Source organism: Haliotis asinina, chromosome 6, assembly GCF_037392515.1.
Source record: "Haliotis asinina isolate JCU_RB_2024 chromosome 6, JCU_Hal_asi_v2, whole genome shotgun sequence".
Classification (NCBI taxonomy): domain Eukaryota; kingdom Metazoa; phylum Mollusca; class Gastropoda; order Lepetellida; family Haliotidae; genus Haliotis; species Haliotis asinina.
In genome coordinates, this window is record NC_090285.1 from 511,661 (window position 1) to 533,626 (window position 21,966).

The 21,966-nt window shown below is 40.9% G+C and overlaps 1 protein-coding gene across 1 annotated transcript; it reads right to left on the reverse strand.

Annotated features, from left to right (window-relative positions):
• Nucleotides 1–472: 472 nt before the first annotated feature.
• LOC137286522 (glutathione S-transferase 3, mitochondrial-like) lies at nt 473–21,935 on the reverse strand. Its single transcript, XM_067818437.1, has 5 exons — nt 21,714–21,935; nt 13,731–13,807; nt 7,465–7,522; nt 2,869–2,941; nt 473–1,383 (listed from the first exon to the last, which is right to left on the reverse strand). The coding sequence occupies exons 1-5, from the start codon at nt 21,840–21,842 to the stop codon at nt 1,283–1,285; spliced, it is 438 nt and encodes a 145-aa protein (XP_067674538.1). The 5' UTR covers nt 21,843–21,935; the 3' UTR covers nt 473–1,282.
• Between the last annotated feature and the right edge of the window lie 31 nt (nt 21,936–21,966).

Sequence of the window (21,966 nt, forward strand, 5' to 3'; positions counted from 1 at the left end):
TACAACACACTGATACAACGATCAGTTCACAGCTGATGGAGAGAGATGATTCACACATACAACACACTGAAAAAACATTCAGTCTGTCAGTCCATACCTGATGGAGTGAGACATAGATGATCCACACATACAACACACTGATACAACGATCAGTCCACAGCTGATGGAGAGAGATGATTCACACATACAACACACTGAAAAGACATTCAGTCTGTCAGTCCATACCTGATGGAGTGAGACAGAGATGATCCATACATACAACACACAGATACAACGATCAGTCCACACCTGATGGAGAGAGATGATCCACACATACAACACACTGATACAACAATCAGTCTGTCAGTCCATACCTGATGGAGAGAGATGATACACACATACAACACACTGACACAACAATCAGTCTGTCAGTCCATACCTCGGCTCATAAAACCACCCAGCTACATCAGTGAACAGCCATTCAACATCATGGTAACATTCTACATTTATTCTGAGTACATATTTCTTTATGCAGATCAACTACATGTGAAAGCAAAACAATCAAGTGGCACTACTGGTACTTTACAAAAGACAGTAGGAATATTGGAATGCCCTTGCATTTCTTGATTCAAGTGCATCCTAAACATTGACTCTTTTCTGACATTAAAAAATCAATTGTGTGTACAAAAATGTGACTTGCTAAAGTCACAGATCACTGTAACTAAGCCACACTGACTTGATGAAGTCACAGGTCACTGTAACTCAGCTACACTGACTTGATGAAGACACAGATAACTGTAGATGAAGTCACAGATCACTGAAACTAAGCTACATTGACTTGATTAAGTCACAGATCACTGCAAACAAGTTCTAAGTTTCAGGGCATTGATGAATTCACTGACAGATGTAATCAAACTATAGGGCATTAAGGATTGTTGATTCCAGGATTGCTGCAATAAAGAACTCATGTTTGTAATGAGAAACATTGGATAACATTTGAGCAATGTATGTAACTAGCAGCTAGTAAGTAAAACAATTTCTCAGCTTAACATACAACACTGTCTATATAACATTTATATCTACTACAGGTTCAAGTGAGAATGTAATAAAATTTCACTGTGAATTTGACGTAGAAGTAAGGCAGGATGGTTAATCTACCAGAGATGTCAACATCGAAAAACACATGAAACACATCCAGCAGCTGTATTAGTATAAAATCATCTAAGGATATCAACATCTGCCAACTGCAAAATGAAAAATTTATACACAATGTCAGGGACATCCAGGGCAAAAAGTGGTGGTGTTACACAAAGTCCAAGATATCGAGGGCAAAGATGATGGTGTTGACCAACAGGACAAGTAGCCCTGCATATCCGAAGGCACCTCGGGTCCTCTTTGCTGGATCTGTTAAAAGAAAGTGGAAATAATTTTGACATTGTAAACACTGACAATTCCTTTCACCATAGTGTGCTACATTCTCCACTGAGTGCTACATACACCACAGTGTGTTACCTTCACCACTGAGTGCTACATACATCACAGTATGCTACATTCACCACTGAGTGCTACATACATCACAGTATGCTACATTCACCACTGAGTGCTACATACATCACAGTATGCTACATTCACCACTGAGTGCTACATACATCACAGTATGCTACATTCACCACTGAGTGCTACATACATCACAGTGTGCTACATTCTCCACTGAGTGCTACATACACCACAGTGTGTTACCTTCACCACTGAGTGCTACATACATCACAGTATGCTACATTCTCCACTGAGTGCTACATACACCACAGTGTGTTACCTTCACCACTGAGTGCTACATACATCACAGTATGCTACATTCACCACTGAGTGCTACATACATCACAGTATGCTACATTCACCACTGAGTGCTACATACATCACAGTATGCTACATTCACCACTGAGTGCTACATACATCACAGTGTGCTACATTCTCCACTGAGTGCTACATACATCACAGTATGCTACATTCACCACTGAGTGCTACATACATCACAGTGTGTTACATTCTCCACTGAGTGCTACATACATCAGAGTGTGTTACCTTCACCACTGAGTGCTACATACATCACAGTGTGCTACATTCTCCACTGAGTGCTACATACATCACAGTGTGTTACCTTCACCACTGAGTGCTACATACATTATAGTGTGTTACCTTCACCACTGAGTGCTACATACATCACAGTGTGTTACCTTCACCACTGAGTGCTACATACATTATAGTGTGTTACCTTCACCACTGAGTGCTACATACATCACAGTGTGCTACATTCTCCACTGAGTGCTACATACACCATAGTGTGTTACCTTCACCACTGAGTACTACATACATCACAGTATGCTACATTCTCCACTGAGTGCTACATACATCACAGTATGCTACATTCACCACTGAGTGCTACATACATCACAGTATGCTACATTCTCCACTGAGTGCTACATACACCACAGTGTGTTACCTTCACCACTGAGTGCTACATACATCACAGTATGCTACATTCTCCACTGAGTGCTACATACATCACAGTATGCTACATTCACCACTGAGTGCTACATACATCACAGTATGCTACATTCACCACTGAGTGCTACATACATCACAGTGTGCTACATTCTCCACTGAGTGCTACATACATCACAGTGTGTTACCTTCACCACTGAGTGCTACATACATCACAGTATGCTACATTCTCCACTGAGTGCTACATACATCACAGTATGCTACATTCACCACTGAGTGCTACATACATCACAGTATGCTACATTCTCCACTGAGTGCTACATACATCACAGTGTGTTACCTTCACCACCTTCATCACAGGGTGCTCTGTTCATTCCTGCTACTCACCTCCAGTGTAATATCCCTGAGCGTACACTACACGACTGATGATCCACACAACTCCACACAGGGCGCTAACTTTCTGCAGTATAGAACATATAGTTATCAGCATACTGGCCATATGTGTATTGTTCAGTCTAGTTCAATCACCCACTGTTGTGTTCATGAACATATAGTTATCAGCATACTGGCCATATGTGTATTGTTCAGCCTAGTTCAATCAGCCACTGTTGTGTTCATGAACATATAGTTATCAGCATACTGGCCATATGTGTATTGTTCAGTCTAGTTCAATCACCCACTGTTGTGTTCATGAACATATAGTTATCAGCATATCGGCCATATGTGTATTGTTCAGCCTAGTTCAATCACCCACTGTTGTGTTCATGAACATATAGTTATCAGCATACTGGCCATAGGTGTATTGTTCAGTCTAGTTCAATCACCCACTGTTGTGTTCATGAACATATAGTTATCAGCATACTGGCCATATGTGTATTGTTCAGTCTAGTTCAATCACCCACTGTTGTGTTCATGAACATATAGTTATCAGCATACTGGCCATAGGTGTATTGTTCAGCCTAGTTCAATCACCCACTGTTGTGTTCATGAACATATAGTTATCAGCATACTGGCCATATGTGTATTGTTCAGTCTAGTTCAATCACCCACTGTTGTGTTCATGAACATATAGTTATCAGCATATCGGCCATATGTGTATTGTTCAGTCTAGTTCAATCACCCACTGTTGTGTTCATGAACATATAGTTATCAGCATACTGGCCATAGGTGTATTGTTCAGTCTAGTTCAATCACCCACTGTTGTGTTCATGAACATATAGTTATCAGCATACTGGCCATATGTGTATTGTTCAGTCTAGTTCAATCACCCACTGTTGTGTTCATGAACATATAGTTATCAGCATACTGGCCATATGTGTATTGTTCAGCCTAGTTCAATCACCCACTGTTGTGTTCATGAACATATAGTTATCAGCATACTGGCCATATGTGTATTGTTCAGCCTAGTTCAATCACCCACTGTTGTGTTCATGAACATATAGTTATCAGCATACTGGCCATATGTGTATTGTTCAGCCTAGTTCAATCACCCACTGTTGTGTTCATGAACATATAGTTATCAGCATATCGGCCATATGTGTATTGTTCAGCCTAGTTCAATCACCCACTGTTGTGTTCATGAACATATAGTTATCAGCATATCGGCCATATGTGTATTGTTCAGCCTAGTTCAATCACCCACTGTTGTGTTCATGAACATATAGTTATCAGCATATCGGCCATATGTGTATTGTTCAGCCTAGTTCAATCACCCACTGTTGTGTTCATGAACATATAGTTATCAGCATATCGGCCATATGTGTATTGTTCAGCCTAGTTCAATCACCCACTGTTGTGTTCATGAACATATAGTTATCAGCATACTGGCCATATGTGTATTGTTCAGCCTAGTTCAATCACCCACTGTTGTGTTCATGAACATATAGTTATCAGCATACTGGCCATATGTGTATTGTTCAGCCTAGTTCAATCACCCACTGTTGTGTTCATGAACATATAGTTATCAGCATATCGGCCATATGTGTATTGTTCAGCCTAGTTCAATCACCCACTGTTGTGTTCATGAACATATAGTTATCAGCATATCGGCCATATGTGTATTGTTCAGCCTAGTTCAATCAGCCACTGTTGTGTTCATGAACATATAGTTATCAGCATATCGGCCATATGTGTATTGTTCAGTCTAGTTCAATCACCCACTGTTGTGTTCATGAACATATAGTTATCAGCATACTGGCCATATGTGTATTGTTCAGCCTAGTTCAATCACCCACTGTTGTGTTCATGAACATATAGTTATCAGCATACTGGCCATATGTGTATTGTTCAGTCTAGTTCAATCACCCACTGTTGTGTTCATGAACATATAGTTATCAGCATACTGGCCATATGTGTATTGTTCAGCCTAGTTCAATCACCCACTGTTGTGTTCATGAACATATAGTTATCAGCATACTGGCCATATGTGTATTGTTCAGTCTAGTTCAATCACCCACTGTTGTGTTCATGAACATATAGTTATCAGCATACTGGCCATATGTGTATTGTTCAGCCTAGTTCAATCACCCACTGTTGTGTTCATGAACATATAGTTATCAGCATATCGGCCATATGTGTATTGTTCAGTCTAGTTCAATCAGCCACTGTTGTGTTCATGAACATATAGTTATCAGCATACTGGCCATATGTGTATTGTTCAGTCTAGTTCAATTAGCCACTGTTGTGTTCATGAACATATAGTTATCAGCATATCGGTCATATGTGTATTGTTCAGTCTAGTTCAATCAGCCACTGTTGTGTTCATGAACATATAGTTATCAGCATATCGGCCATATGTGTATTGTTCAGTCTAGTTCAATCAGCCACTGTTGTGTTCATGAACATATAGTTATCAGCATATCGGCCATATGTGTATTGTTCAGTCTAGTTCTATCAGCCACTGTTGTGTTCATGAACATATAGTTATCAACATATCGGCCATATGTGTATTGTTCAGTCATCACAAGTGGTCATGCCACTAATCATACTACTAACTGTATGACTAGTAATCATGCCAATCCCACGACTAGTCCTATCACTGACAACACTACTGACTATACGACTAGTTATATCACTGACAACACTACAGACTATATGACTAGTCCTATCACTGACAACACTACAGACTATATGATTAGTCCTATCACTGACAACACTACAGACTATATGATTAGTCCTATCACTGACAACACTACTGACTATACGACTAGTCCTATCACTGACAACACTACAGACTATACGACTAGTCCTATCACTGACAACACTACAGACTATATGATTAGTCCTATCACTGACAACACTACTGACTATACGACTAGTTATATCACTGACAACACTACTGACTATATGACTAGTCCTATCACTGACAACACTACAGACTATAGGATTAGTCCTATCACTGACAACACTACAGACTATATGACTAGTCCTATCACTGACAACACTACTGACTATACGACTAGTTATATCACTGACAACACTACTGACTATACGACTAGTCCTATCACTGACAACACTACTGACTATACGACTAGTTATATCACTGACAACACTACTGACTATATGACTAGTCCTATCACTGACAACACTACAGACTATATGATTAGTCCTATCACTGACAACACTACTGACTATAATACTAGTCCTATCACTGACAACACTACAGACTATATGACTAGTCCTATCACTGACAACACTACTGACTATATGATTAGTCCTATCACTGACAACACTACAGACTATATGACTAGTCCTATCACTGACAACACTACAGACTATATGATTAGTCCTATCACTGACAACACTACAGACTATATGATTAGTCCTATCACTGACACCACTGACTATATGATTAGTTCTATCACTGACAACACTACTGACTATACGACTATTTATATCACTGATCATACTGCTGACCGTACAAGTAGTTATATCACTGATCATACTGTTGATTGTATGACTAGTCATATAATCATACTACTGATCATACGAGTAGTTATGTCATCGATCATACTGCTGACAATACGACTAGTCATATCACTGATCAAACTACTGACTACACAACTAGTCATATCACTGATCATACTGTTGATTGTATGACTAGTCCTATCACTAATCATACTACTGACAGTATGAATTGTTATATCACTGATCATACCAGTGTCTGCAAGACTAGTCATAACACTGTTCATACTACTTATTGTACAAATAGACATATCACTGATCATACTACTGACTGTACAACTAGTTATATCACTGATCATACTACTGACTGTACAACTAGTTATATCACTGATCATACTGCTGACTGTACAACTAGTTCTATCACTGATCATACTACTGATTGTACAACTAGTTCTACCACTGATCATATTGCTGATTGTATGATAAATAAACAATAAATAAATAGTAATTCACTTGTAAAGGGTGTAACATCCACCCCAAAGATGCTCAATGGCACTAATACAGTGACCAAACTGGAACATGTACATAAAGCAGGGAATGTTTACCTACTGGTACACACATGAAAATAGGTGTGTCTTAAACTGTGATTTAGAGCCGTCTTTAATGGGAAGTGAATTCAAGAGTTGTGGGCTGACGAAAGAGAAGGCACTTTCGAAAAATCCATTTAGTAATTTTGGATCAGTCAAGAGAAAGTCACTGAAGGATCTGAAATTCCGCTGAGTTGAGCAAGGGGAGATAAGTTCTTTGAAATAGGATGAAAGGTAAGATGAAGTTGAAAGGGAGAACATTACCCATCTGCTGACAAAATTTACAACCTTAAATAATGTAGTGAGCAAAAAGAAGAAGTTCACATTCTCCCCGATAAATAGGTGATTGGGTATCATTTACACTGTTTCCTAGTGATCATTCTACTGAAAGTAAGACAAGTCACATTACAGATCGTACTGCTGATTGAATGACTAGTCGTATCACTGATCATACTTCTGAATGCATCTATTCTTTTTGCTCGTTCATACTTACTGGAAATTCAAGTCCTCCAAAAATTAACAGCACCAAAGTCACAGGATATACCTCAAGTCTGAAACAAAATCATCTTGTGATAAGTGCATTGTTACAACCATGTGTCCTATACACTCTGTCTTGTCTTAGTAACAATCATGTACAATCATACAATCTTGTATGCATGTTACAATATTGTGCCAAAAAATATGGTCCTGCCTTCATGTTTAAAACTTATGCCCTAAACATCACATCGTCAACATCAAAACTTAACACTGTCTAGTCTGTCACAGTGAAGAGTTAATACTGTCTAGACTGTCACAGTCAAGACTTAACACTGTCTAGTCTGTCACAGTGAAGAGTTAATACTGTCTAGTCTGTCACAGTCAAGACTTAACACTGTCTAGCCTGCCACAGTCAAGAGTTAACACTGTCTAGTCTGTCACAGTGAAGAGTTAACAGTGCCTAGTCTGTCACAGTGAAGAGTTAACACTGTCTAGTCTGTGACAGTCAAGGCATAGTTAACACTATCGCGTCTGTCATGGTAAAGAGTTAACACTGTCTAGTCTGTCACAGTCAAGAGTTAACACTGTCTAGTCTGTCACAGTCAAGAGTTAACACTAATCTGTATGTCACAGGCAGAAGTTAACAATGTCTAGTCCATATGTCACCGTCAAGAATTAACACTGTCTAGCTTGTCACAGTCAGGAGTTAACATTGTCTAATCTGTATATCACAGTCAAAAGTTGACACTGTCTAGTCTGTCACAATCAAGAATTAACACTGTCTAGTCTGTGTCAGTCAAAAATTAACATTGCCTAGTCTGTCACAGTCAAGAGTTAACACCTACTAGTCTGTCACAGTTAAGAGTTAACACCTACTAGTCTGTCACAGTCAAGAGTTAACACCTACTAGTCTGTCACAGTCAAGAGTTAACACCTACTAGTCTGTCACAGTTAAGAGTTAACACCTACTAGTCTGTCACAGTTAAGAGTTAACACCTACTAGTCTGTCACAGTCAAGAGTTAACACCTACTAGTCTGTCACAGTTAAGAGTTAACACCTACTAGTCTGTCACAGTCAAGAGTTAACACCTACTAGTCTGTCACAGTTAAGAGTTAACACCTACTAGTCTGTCACAGTTAAGAGTTAACACCTACTAGTCTGTCACAGTTAAGAGTTAACACCTACTAGTCTGTCACAGTCAAGAGTTAACACCTACTAGTCTGTCACAGTCAAGAGTTAACACCTACTAGTCTGTCACAGTTAAGAGTTAACACCTACTAGTCTGTCACAGTCAAGAGTTAACACCTACTAGTCTGTCACAGTCAAGAGTTAACACCTACTAGTCTGTCACAGTTAAGAGTTAACACCTACTAGTCTGTCACAGTTAAGAGTTAACACCTACTAGTCTGTCACAGTTAAGAGTTAACACCTACTAGTCTGTCACAGTTAAGAGTTAACTCTAATCAGTAAGAAACAGTCAAGAATCAATATAGAATCAACACTGTCTGGTCTGTCACAATCAAGAATTAACACTGTCTAGTCTGTAATGGTCAAGAGATAACACTGTCTAGTCTGTCACAGTGAAGAGTTAACAGTGCCTAGTCTGTCACAGTGAAGAGTTAACACTGTCTAGTCTGTGACAGTCAAGGCATAGTTAACACTATCGCGTCTGTCATGGTAAAGAGTTAACACTGTCTAGTCTGTCACAGTCAAGAGTTAACACTGTCTAGTCTGTCACAGTCAAGAGTTAACACTAATCTGTATGTCACAGGCAGAAGTTAACAATGTCTAGTCCATATGTCACCGTCAAGAATTAACACTGTCTAGCTTGTCACAGTCAGGAGTTAACATTGTCTAATCTGTATATCACAGTCAAAAGTTGACACTGTCTAGTCTGTCACAATCAAGAATTAACACTGTCTAGTCTGTGTCAGTCAAAAATTAACATTGCCTAGTCTGTCACAGTCAAGAGTTAACACCTACTAGTCTGTCACAGTTAAGAGTTAACACCTACTAGTCTGTCACAGTTAAGAGTTAACACCTACTAGTCTGTCACAGTCAAGAGTTAACACCTACTAGTCTGTCACAGTTAAGAGTTAACACCTACTAGTCTGTCACAGTCAAGAGTTAACACCTACTAGTCTGTCACAGTTAAGAGTTAACACCTACTAGTCTGTCACAGTTAAGAGTTAACACCTACTAGTCTGTCACAGTTAAGAGTTAACACCTACTAGTCTGTCACAGTTAAGAGTTAACACCTACTAGTCTGTCACAGTCAAGAGTTAACACCTACTAGTCTGTCACAGTTAAGAGTTAACACCTACTAGTCTGTCACAGTCAAGAGTTAACACCTACTAGTCTGTCACAGTTAAGAGTTAACACCTACTAGTCTGTCACAGTTAAGAGTTAACACCTACTAGTCTGTCACAGTCAAGAGTTAACACCTACTAGTCTGTCACAGTTAAGAGTTAACACCTACTAGTCTGTCACAGTCAAGAGTTAACACCTACTAGTCTGTCACAGTTAAGAGTTAACACCTACTAGTCTGTCACAGTTAAGAGTTAACACCTACTAGTCTGTCACAGTTAAGAGTTAACACCTACTAGTCTGTCACAGTTAAGAGTTAACACCTACTAGTCTGTCACAGTTAAGAGTTAACTCTAATCAGTAAGAAACAGTCAAGAATCAATATAGAATCAACACTGTCTGGTCTGTCACAATCAAGAATTAACACTGTCTAGTCTGTAATGGTCAAGAGATAACACTGTCTAATCTGTCACGGTAAAGAGTTAACAACGTCTAGTCTGTCACAGTCAAGAGTTAACACTAATCTGTAAGTCACAGGCAGAAGTTAAAACTGTCTAGTCTGTATGTCACAGTCAAGAATTAACTCAGTCTAGTCTGTCACAGTCAAGAGTTAACACTGTCTAGTCTGTGACAGTCAAGGCATAGTTAACACTATCGCGTCTGTCATGGTAAAGAGTTAACACTGTCTAGTCTGTCACAGTCAAGAGTTAACACTGTCTAGTCTGTCACAGTCAAGAGTTAACACTAATCTGTATGTCACAGGCAGAAGTTAACAATGTCTAGTCCATATGTCACCGTCAAGAATTAACACTGTCTAGCTTGTCACAGTCAGGAGTTAACATTGTCTAATCTGTATATCACAGTCAAAAGTTGACACTGTCTAGTCTGTCACAATCAAGAATTAACACTGTCTAGTCTGTGTCAGTCAAAAATTAACATTGCCTAGTCTGTCACAGTCAAGAGTTAACACCTACTAGTCTGTCACAGTTAAGAGTTAACACCTACTAGTCTGTCACAGTCAAGAGTTAACACCTACTAGTCTGTCACAGTCAAGAGTTAACACCTACTAGTCTGTCACAGTTAAGAGTTAACACCTACTAGTCTGTCACAGTCAAGAGTTAACACCTACTAGTCTGTCACAGTTAAGAGTTAACACCTACTAGTCTGTCACAGTCAAGAGTTAACACCTACTAGTCTGTCACAGTTAAGAGTTAACACCTACTAGTCTGTCACAGTCAAGAGTTAACACCTACTAGTCTGTCACAGTTAAGAGTTAACACCTACTAGTCTGTCACAGTCAAGAGTTAACACCTACTAGTCTGTCACAGTTAAGAGTTAACACCTACTAGTCTGTTACAGTTAAGAGTTAACACCTACTAGTCTGTCACAGTTAAGAGTTAACACCTACTAGTCTGTCACAGTCAAGAGTTAACACCTACTAGTCTGTCACAGTCAAGAGTTAACACCTACTAGTCTGTCACAGTCAAGAGTTAACACCTACTAGTCTGTCACAGTTAAGAGTTAACACCTACTAGTCTGTCACAGTTAAGAGTTAACACCTACTAGTCTGTCACAGTCAAGAGTTAACACCTACTAGTCTGTCACAGTTAAGAGTTAACACCTACTAGTCTGTCACAGTCAAGAGTTAACACCTACTAGTCTGTCACAGTTAAGAGTTAACACCTACTAGTCTGTCACAGTTAAGAGTTAACTCTAATGAGTAAGAAACAGTCAAGAATCAATATAGAATCAACACTGTCTGGTCTGTCACAATCAAGAATTAACACTGTCTAGTCTGTAATGGTCAAGAGATAACACTGTCTAGTCTGTCACAGTGAAGAGTTAACAGTGCCTAGTCTGTCACAGTGAAGAGTTAACACTGTCTAGTCTGTGACAGTCAAGGCATAGTTAACACTATCGCGTCTGTCATGGTAAAGAGTTAACACTGTCTAGTCTGTCACAGTCAAGAGTTAACACTGTCTAGTCTGTCACAGTCAAGAGTTAACACTAATCTGTATGTCACAGGCAGAAGTTAACAATGTCTAGTCCATATGTCACCGTCAAGAATTAACACTGTCTAGCTTGTCACAGTCAGGAGTTAACATTGTCTAATCTGTATATCACAGTCAAAAGTTGACACTGTCTAGTCTGTCACAATCAAGAATTAACACTGTCTAGTCTGTGTCAGTCAAAAATTAACATTGCCTAGTCTGTCACAGTCAAGAGTTAACACCTACTAGTCTGTCACAGTTAAGAGTTAACACCTACTAGTCTGTCACAGTTAAGAGTTAACACCTACTAGTCTGTCACAGTTAAGAGTTAACACCTACTAGTCTGTCACAGTTAAGAGTTAACACCTACTAGTCTGTCACAGTCAAGAGTTAACACCTACTAGTCTGTCACAGTCAAGAGTTAACACCTACTAGTCTGTCACAGTCAAGAGTTAACACCTACTAGTCTGTCACAGTCAAGAGTTAACACCTACTAGTCTGTCACAGTCAAGAGTTAACACCTACTAGTCTGTCACAGTTAAGAGTTAACACCTACTAGTCTGTCACAGTTAAGAGTTAACACCTACTAGTCTGTCACAGTCAAGAGTTAACACCTACTAGTCTGTCACAGTTAAGAGTTAACACCTACTAGTCTGTCACAGTTAAGAGTTAACACCTACTAGTCTGTCACAGTCAAGAGTTAACACCTACTAGTCTGTCACAGTTAAGAGTTAACACCTACTAGTCTGTCACAGTTAAGAGTTAACTCTAATCAGTAAGAAACAGTCAAGAATCAATATAGAATCAACACTGTCTGGTCTGTCACAATCAAGAATTAACACTGTCTAGTCTGTAATGGTCAAGAGATAACACTGTCTAATCTGTCACGGTAAAGAGTTAACAACGTCTAGTCTGTCACAGTCAAGAGTTAACACTAATCTGTAAGTCACAGGCAGAAGTTAAAACTGTCTAGTCTGTATGTCACAGTCAAGAATTAACTCTGTCTAGTCTGTCACAGTCAAGAGTTAACACTGCCTAGTCTGTCACAGTCAAGACTTAACACTGTCTAGTCTGTCACAGTCCGGAAGTAACTCTCTCTTGCCTGTCAAGCCATGAGGTCACTGTCTAGTCTGTCACAGTGAAGAGCTCACACTGTCTAGTCTGTACGTTGCAGTCAAGGGTTAGCACTGTTTAGTCTGTACGTTGCAGTCAAGGGTTAGCACTGTTTAGTCTGTATGCAACAGTCATGTCAAGAAATACCACTGTCTTGTTGCCACTGTTTGCCACATTCGACTGAGTTTCGTGAGTTTAAAGCCGCACTCAGCAATATTCCAGCTATATGGAGTCAGTCAGCAAATAATTGCGTCTGGACAATGTGATCAACAGCATGAGCTTGAATCTACACAATCGGGAACTGATGACGTGTTTCAAACAAGTCAGCAAGCCTGACCATCTGATCCCATTAGTTGCCTCTTATGAGAAGGATGTATTGCTGAAGGCCAACATTCTAACTGGGACCTTCATGTGTCATCACACTCAAAAGTTCAGGCTATCTGGTCTGTTTGTTGCAGTCAAGAGTTAACACTATCTAGCCTGTACGTCGCAGTTATGTCAAGAGTTAACACGGTCTAGTGTGTACGTCACAGTCATGTCAAAAGTCTTGCCTGTATGTTGCTGTCATTCGATCAGTTAACATTCTCTTTTTCGCATGATGTGATCGTTTGAGATAACATTATCTAGCCCTCTGTATCTGTTTTCAGTATAACATGAAGAAGCTATTTTATCAACTTTATGTATAAGGCTCTTTATTAAACATGTTAACAAAATCCAACATTCACGATCAGTAAATTGTTCCTACATCAGCTTCAGTTGAGGAGCTGAATATTAGTTCCTGAGCAGGTCATACTAAAACAGTTGGTTTAATATGTTTAACAACAGATATCATAGTTAACTGTTCAGACTCTGGCATGGAGTGTTACACACGTGTGTTGATGAGCTCTCTGAATACAGTTGAACATTTGTCCATCACCAAACATGTCCGTGGAGTACATGAGGGGATACTGAAAGTCAATTGACATGGACACATGAGTTGATGACCACAGGTAAACACGCCACGAAAATAATACAACATATGCAATAGAAAATCTATAGCATTAATATGGGACTGACATGGTCTGTTTTGTGACAGCTAAGAGAGAGGGTCTGTGAGTTAAGAGGGCAAGGTCTGTGTGGCAAGAGGAAAGGGTTTATGAGGTAAGAGGGAAGGGTCTGTAAGGTAAGAGGGAAGGGATTGTGAGGTAAAAGGGAAGGGTCTGTGAGATAAGAGAGAAAGGTCTGTAAGGTAAGAGGGAAGGGTCTGTGAGGTAAGAGAGAAAGGTCTGTAAGGTAAGAGGGAAGGGTCTGTGAGGTAAGAGGGAAGGGTCTGTGTGGTAAGAGAGGGGATGGTGTGTGTGGTAAGGGGGGCGAGTCTCTGAGGTAAGAGGGAAGGGTCTGTGAGCTAGGAGGGGATGGTGTGTGTGGTAAGGGGGGGAGAGTCTGTGAGGTAGCAGGGTATGGTGTGTGTGGTAAGGGGGGCAAGTCTCTGAGGTAAGAGGGAAGAGTCTGTGAGGTAGCAGGGGATGGTGTGTGTGGTAAGGGGGGGAGAGTCTGTGAGGTAGGAGGGTATGGTGTGTGTGGCAAGGGGGGAGAGGCTGTGAGGTAGGAGGGGATGGTGTGTGTGGTAAGAGGGAAGAGTCTGTGAGGTAGCAGGGGATGGTGTGTGTGGTAAGCGGGGGAGAGTCTGTGAGGTAGGAGGGTATGGTGTGTGTGGCAAGGGGGGAGAGGCTGTGAGGTAGGAGGGGATGGTGTGTGTGGTACGAGGGAAGAGTCTGTGAGGTAGGAGGGGATGGTGTGTGTGGTAAGGGGGGGAGAGTCTGTGAGGTAGCAGGGGATGGTGTGTGTGGTAAGAGGGAAGAGTCTGTGAGGTAGGAGGGGATGGTGTGTGTGGCAAGGGTGGGGGGAGTCTGTGAGGTAGCAGGGGATGGTGTGTGTGGTACGAGGGAAGAGTCTGTGAGGTAGGAGGGGATGGTGTGTGTGGTAAGGGGGGGAGAGTCTGTGAGGTAGCAGGGGATGGTGTGTGTGGTAAGAGGGAAGAGTCTGTGAGGTAGGAGGGGATGGTGTGTGTGGTAAGAGGGAAGAGTCTGTGAGGTAGCAGGGGATGGTGTGTGTGGCAAGAGGGAAGAGTCTGTGAGGTAGGAGGGGATGGTGTGTGTGGTAAGGGGGGGAGAGTCTGTGAGGTAGCAGGGGATGGTGTGTGTGGTAAGAGGGAAGAGTCTGTGAGGTAGGAGGGGATGGTGTGTGTGGTAAGGGGGGAGAGTCTGTGAGGGTCTGTGGCAAGAGGGGAGGGTCTGTGAGGTAAGAGGGAAGGATCTGTGAGGTAGGAAGGGATGGTGTGTGTGGTAAGAGGGAAGGGTCTGTGAGATAAGAGAGAAAGGTCTGTAAGGTAAGAGGGAAGGGTCTGTGAGGTAAGTGGGAAGGGTCTGTGTGGCAAGAGGAGAGGGTCTGTGAGGGTCTGTGGCAAGAGGAGAGGGTCTGTGAGGTAAGATGGAAGGGTCTGTGTGGTAAGAGAGGGGATGGTGTGTGTGGTAAGGGGGGCGAGTCTCTGAGGTAAGAGGGAAGGGTCTGTGAGGTAGCAGGGGATGGTGTGTGTGGTAAGAGGGAAGGGTCTGTGAGGTAGGAGGGGATGGTGTGTGTGGTAAGGGGGGAGAGTCTGTGAGGTAGCAGGGGATGATGTGTGTGGTAAGGGCGGAGAGTCTCTGAGGTTGGAGGGGATGGTGCGTGTGGTGAGAGGGAAGGGTCTGTGAGGTAGGAGGGGATGGTGTGTGTGGTAAGGGGGGAGAGTCTGTGAGGTAGGAGGGGATGATGTGTGTGGTAAGGGGGGAGAGTCTGTGAGGTAAGAGAGGGGATGGTGTGTGTGGTAAGAGGGAAGGATCTGTGAGGTAGGAGGGGATGGTGTGTGTGGTAAGAGGGAAGGGTCTGTGAGATAAGAGAGAAAGGTCTGTAAGGTAAGAGGGAAGGGTCTGTGAGGTAAGTGGGAAGGGTCTGTGTGGCAAGAGGAGAGGGTCTGTGAGGGTCTGTGGCAAGAGGGAAGGGTCTGTGTGGTAAGAGAGGGGATGGTGTGTGTGGTAAGGGGGGCGAGTCTCTGAGGTAAGAGGGAAGGGTCTGTGAGGTAGCAGGGGATGGTTTGTGTGGCAAGAGGGAAGGGTCTGTGAGGTAGGAGGGGATGGTGTGTGTGGTAAGGGGGGAGAGTCTGTGAGGTAGGAGGGGATGATGTGTGTGGTAAGAGGGGAGAGTCTCTGAGGCAAGAGGGGAGAGTCTTTGTGGTAATGGGAAGTGGTAGGGGGTGTGATGTCCTTGTGATAAGAGGTGACGGTGTGAGTAGTAAGAGGGCAGTGTACTGAAAGTTTATATGGCACACCTTAAAATACTGGAGGGCCTTGTTGGCGCACTTGGACGACATTAAATTACGAGTTTGTTTTCAAAGCATTATGAGTTTGTTTTCAAAGCGTCAAGTCAACTCAAGCAAAAGTCAGTTGTTCACCTTTCCTTAACGAAGTGAGCTGTTGTTTTGAGTACCAAGAACTCTGCACGTCACTTTCAGTTGCAAGATGTTTTAAATAATAATGCGAAGCCTACAATTCAGTGTTAAAACACAAACCTTATATGTAACACAATTACAATTTGTAATTCAAAACGGACTGGAAGGTTTCTTTGAGTCATCCAATCATATTGTTTATAGCAATTCCATACTTATGTTGCCATGGGGACACTATCACAATTTGATGTCAATCAAAAATTCTTTCTGTTTTTGCAAAAAAACAAAAAACTTGTCACGATGGCGATACTGAATACACAACTAACTGCGACAATGATAAGAGAACAGACGATGGGTCTCAGCTGAAATGCCAGGACAGTATCACATCCACATTTTTTTCAAAATATGTGGTAGCAGCTTTCACATAAAGTCATGTGACAGTGATTCTGTTCAGAAGTAATGTTTTAATACATATAGAAGAAGGCTGAAAACATTATCACGATTATGTTTGTCTGACTGTTGAAGCCACTATTAAGTGTAACAAGTGTTCAGTTTTCACTTCGAAGTTGATTTTGAGAATTAAACTGACATTACCTGATTGTAACAAAATTCTTGTCAGTTTTCATAGCTAAGCATCAACTTGTGTTTCAATACTGTTGAGAGAACTGTTGTTTCAGTGAGTGAGTGAGTTTAGTTTTATGCAGCTTTTAGCAATATTACAGCTATATCACGGTGGGGGACACCAGAAAATGGGCTTCACACACTGACCCCATGTGGGGAAACGAACCCGGGTCTTCGGTGTGACGAGCGAACGCTTTAAGCACTAGGCTACCCCACCGCCCCACTGTCGTTTCAGAGTGGGAGTGTTCCTTTTTCAAATTCATTTTGAAGTAATCCTAACTGGTCAATAAAGTTGGGAGCACCTCTAGAATACAGCACCACAATGTCTGAAGAGGATGTTAAGGTTAGGTTAACCTAGCCTAACTTAACCCTAACCCCAACCCTAACCTAACTGTAATCACCTACAATTACGTAAAGGGTATGATGATATGTTTTTACAGTTTCTGGTGCTGTATTCTAAAGTTAGGCCAAACGTTGAACAAATCTTGGTGTTTTCCTTTCCCTTGTCCAAATTGTTGATCTTACCTTTATTGAACATAAAATATTGTACAAGTAAGTGAACTCAAATCAGTAACTACCAGCAGGGATAATCTACAACAGGGACAGGTGACTCGCTTGTTTTCTTTACTATTTGTACTGATTAACGCATGCCTTGTCATGCTCCAACGCACACAGTGACTTGACACATTCCCAGCGCAACTTCAGCTGTGTTTACCAGAACTTCAGCCAGTTTAATGTATCAATCAGAATTTTACAATGTGTGAATGAATGAATGAATGAATGAATGAATGAATTATAGTAAGAATTAAGAGCAAGAATTATATGTGAATGAATGAAAGAAGTAAAGAAAAAGAATACAAGAAAGAATTACATACGTGAATGAATGAAAGAATAAATGATACACCATGTCCTCCCTCCCAAAATATGTTAAAGAAGGCAAAAGTATCTCTGGAACACGTGTTAACATCAGCTGTCCTTTTTCAAAAATCTACTTTGAGACATTTTAGTTAACACTGACAATAAATTAAGATATCGTATTGCATGTGGGGAATGGCATGGACATTAACAAAATGTTAACTGACACAGTCACACACCCCTTAAAAACAGAAAGTTTAAAACTATCACAAAGCACTGTAGTCACCTTTCCAGTTTTCTCAAATAATAAGATCAACAAAAAATAAAGAAGTTATAGAACTATAACCCTCAAGCATCACAAGCATCACAAGCATCAATGGTGGATCAAATCAGATCAGCAACATGTCATATTTTTCACTCATATCACATATCACTAACAATTTTTCTGAAATTTTAAGACTATCACTATTATTTGCAAACACTTTTCACCTGATGGTATATTGCCCTGATAAAAATTACAGGTGTATGTGGAAGAAGTTTCAGAAACACTCGAACAACACAGAGTAGTATTTCAATCGTGGATCCGATAAGATCAGCGATATGTCACGTTTTTCACACACCTCAAATACACCCTAACAATTTAGTTTCGCATGGGACTGGTGTACTAAGTGATGATTGCAATGGTACAAAATTTAGTTACTGGAGATGAAAAGTCATGAAACCAGTGCAGAAAATGGAGGACAGCAAAACCTTATACAGTCCTTGCACCAAAAAACTGTGGATTGGATGTCAAATTTCACAAAAATTTATCACTAGGCAAACCTGACTGGAAGTAAACGTTAGCTTTTCATCTCAAATATTTGTTTCTTGTATGTTTTCCACCATGTTTGTGATCCTGCATAAATATATTTATTTCCGATAATATAAGTGGTGAACATATTGTAAAGTTGTACCCTTTGATCCTTGGCAAATGAGTGCTAGATATATTTCTGTGATGGTCGACTGCTCCCTGCTGAATGCTGGATATCAAAGCGTAACATGCTTAGTGGAAACAGTAATAATTTCTGTACAAGAGTCATGCTCTGTAAACATTTTACCAACAACCAACAACATCAGTGTTCGCGTTAACGCAGAAACATGCATTTTTCCCGCAAAAAACATAACAAAACCACGCAAAATATATTTTATGCACAAGTTTTGGACACGTAGCTTCTGATCTGCATGATCTTAAAAAGTACCTTAAAAATGCAACATATACACAAACAAAAAATTTTAACATGATTCAGGATTGTACTGAAAATTTCACATGCAAAAGATTTGGACTAAATATTTAGAATTTTGTTTCTGCATGCACTCAGCTGTTTGTCAGCTGTCAGCTGTTTTGTACAGATATTTTAGGGGGGGGGGAGTCAGTTATTTTATACATGGACAAAAGCTGTTATCACCCTTGATTCGCCAGTACCAGTCATTACTTTGGGGGGGTGGGGTGGGGGGGCTATTTGCAGGGGGGCTACTAGATTTGTACAGAAAAAATATACAAATAATCATCGCTCCCCCCTCCCCAATGGTAAATTAAGAACGGTCCCTAAATTAATTGAAATCTAGATATCTCTCCCTCTGTATTGATCATAAATTACTTTAAATCTTTTTGTTTGCATGTATATAATGAATTAATTGAAATCATTAGGTCTGTACATATGTAATAAATTAACTGAAATCTCTATGTGTCTGTGTTGTCAGTTCAGTCTAGCTTTTTTTAAAAAAAAATAAATTATAACCTTTATCTATTAAACATAGTGGTAAGAGTTCTGCCCGTACCCCCCTTACCAAAACATTAACTTACGAACTGTCACTCATTTTAATCAGTAGGTATACCATCAGTAATGTGTGTAAGGCATGAAAAACAATATATGACTTGCAATAACTGCTGTTCCTGTATTCAGTCTCGGGAATCTGTTGAGGTCAGCGTAACAAAATCGCCATATGTAAGCTATTTTCCATACAACTGATCAATACTCAAGAAAAGTACAACGTACTTCTACTGACCTCCCGAGTAAACGGAGCCAATGTCCGCTGCAATGTTTCTCGGCACTACAGCAAAAAGTGATAAGCGAGCAAAGTAGTCTCGCCGAGTGTGTGTTGTCGGTAGTTGCCTTTTGATGTGCACCACCACCGGTTTTCGATCAGGTTTGTACAGACACCGTTGGTGCGATTTGGCACTAAATACAAATAATCTTTACTGGAAATGGCGGATTATTTGCAAATCATTCACGCGCATATACTATACTGCATGCGCTTACCTTAAAAGTCCTCTAAATGGTTGACTGTACTACGGGTGTAACCCAGGTCAGACAGTCCGACTTAAACCTTCCAACAGTCTGTAACAATATGACTACCCCCAACCCACCCCCACTTGGCGTCTCTACAGGAACAAGAAAGAACTGTCTAGTCTCCCTACAAATACTATCCAAAATCCACTGACCCTCTACCATCCTACCTCTATGATACTTACGTTTCCCAAATTTACTTTCGTCAATTTCCACCGTCAAGCCAACCCCACCGATTCTGTCCAAACCATTCTTGTCAACCATCACAGAGCATATAAAAGGATATAGTACTAGGGTAGGGTCTATACACATATATACACATATATAAAAGGATATAGTACTAGGGTAGGGTCTATACACATATATGTCTTTCGAACGCCGTTTCAAAGCGATACAAGCCCCTGTGTTTCAACAGTGGATCTGGTGACAAAGAGACCTCGCGGTGTCGTACTATGTTAAACTAGAGGATGATGACATGGCTTCTAATTTTTGTCTTTCTCTTACACCGGAAATGTGTATCACACCCAACTAAGGTCTCGCATGGGAATGACAACAACGTGTATATGTTACTCAAAAAGCATTAAATCATGGGACGTCATTACATACAAGCAACTCTAACAAAATCATCATATGCACGGGAAAAGCACAACAGGTGATGTCTACATCTCAGTCAAATTTCGCACTCACCAACAGCGTACCACATCACAATTCCTTAACTACAATTAGTTGTTAAGCCACTATTACATCCATGTGTCCACACGGTAAAGGAAAAAAAATCACGGGGAACGGGGTTCGATCTCATGAACTCGGTATCCTCCCCTCACAGTGGGTGTCCACTGTTCCTCAGAGCCACCGAGACTTCTGAAATAAGCTCGTCAGTTAATACAATACAACCCATGCGGAAGCCTACAAACAAGCGTCTAAATACAGTAAGTTCCGCTCCGTCGGTCACCAATCTCAGTAGCACTGAGGTAAGACAGAGGACTCTCGACCAGACGACACGAGTTCAGTTCCCAGAAACGACATCGTTTCTTTCAGACTTAGTTAGATTCTTAGTAAAGTTAGTTTAGATAGTTATGTAGTTCACTTGAATGCTTACACCACTAACATTAGACGTATGAAAGTAGCATGAAAATTCACAGGAAGTTGCCGGTGACGAGAAGAGACGGACGGAGCGAAGTCGGGAGAAGAAACACGGACACAAAGTAGAAGGACAATGAGGCGTTTTATTTTTTATCACCGCCCCTCCCCCCACTTTTTGAATATTACCTCCTTCTAACTTCTAAACCCCCATTAAACGCTTAAACCCCCAAAAAATTTATACCAGCGCCCCTTTTTGAAATATTACATCGGGGAATAAATCCCCTGGACTGCATTTCTTACTGAAAAAAGAGGGGGGGGGGGGTATGGGCGGAACTCCTTCCAAGATAATTACCACAACAATCGTTACCATTTATTTACCCAGGGGCCGGTTCGGGTGCAGGGCCGGTTTGGGTTAAATATCCAGGGGGTTAGGCTTGGGGCCGGTTCGGGTGTATTCTGTTGTGCGTACCCACAAGTCTTTTAAATTAAAGAACCCAACATTCCTACCTGGACTTCATACTTTCGTCTTGCTTTTACAACTTGTAATCCAAGCCAGTTGAGCAAGACCCATGTAGCCACGATGACCAAAACCACATAGCCAAAATCAGAGTGAATCTCTACACTGACACCCATCATAAACGGATAAAATGAACGAAAACCCCCGAGAATTGACAACAGGCTTTCCCTTTCGGTATTTCCCGATAATACAAGGGTCAAGGTCTTTGAGTTTAATGTAAAACTGGGCTGTGTTTGTTGATGA

Bases quoted from the DNA above. Each gene is read 5' to 3' on its own strand.
- LOC137286522 (XM_067818437.1), bottom strand. From the start codon at position 21,842: ATGATGGGTGTCAGTGTAGAGATTCACTCTGATTTTGGCTATGTGGTT. The intron at 13,808-21,713 runs GTAGGAATGTTG...ATTGACTTTCAG, and splicing joins GACGAAAGTATGAAGTCCAG to TATCCCCTCATGTACTCCAC. The intron at 1,384-2,868 runs GTGAGTAGCAGG...TTCTTTTAACAG, and splicing joins TCAGGGATATTACACTGGAG to ATCCAGCAAAGAGGACCCGA.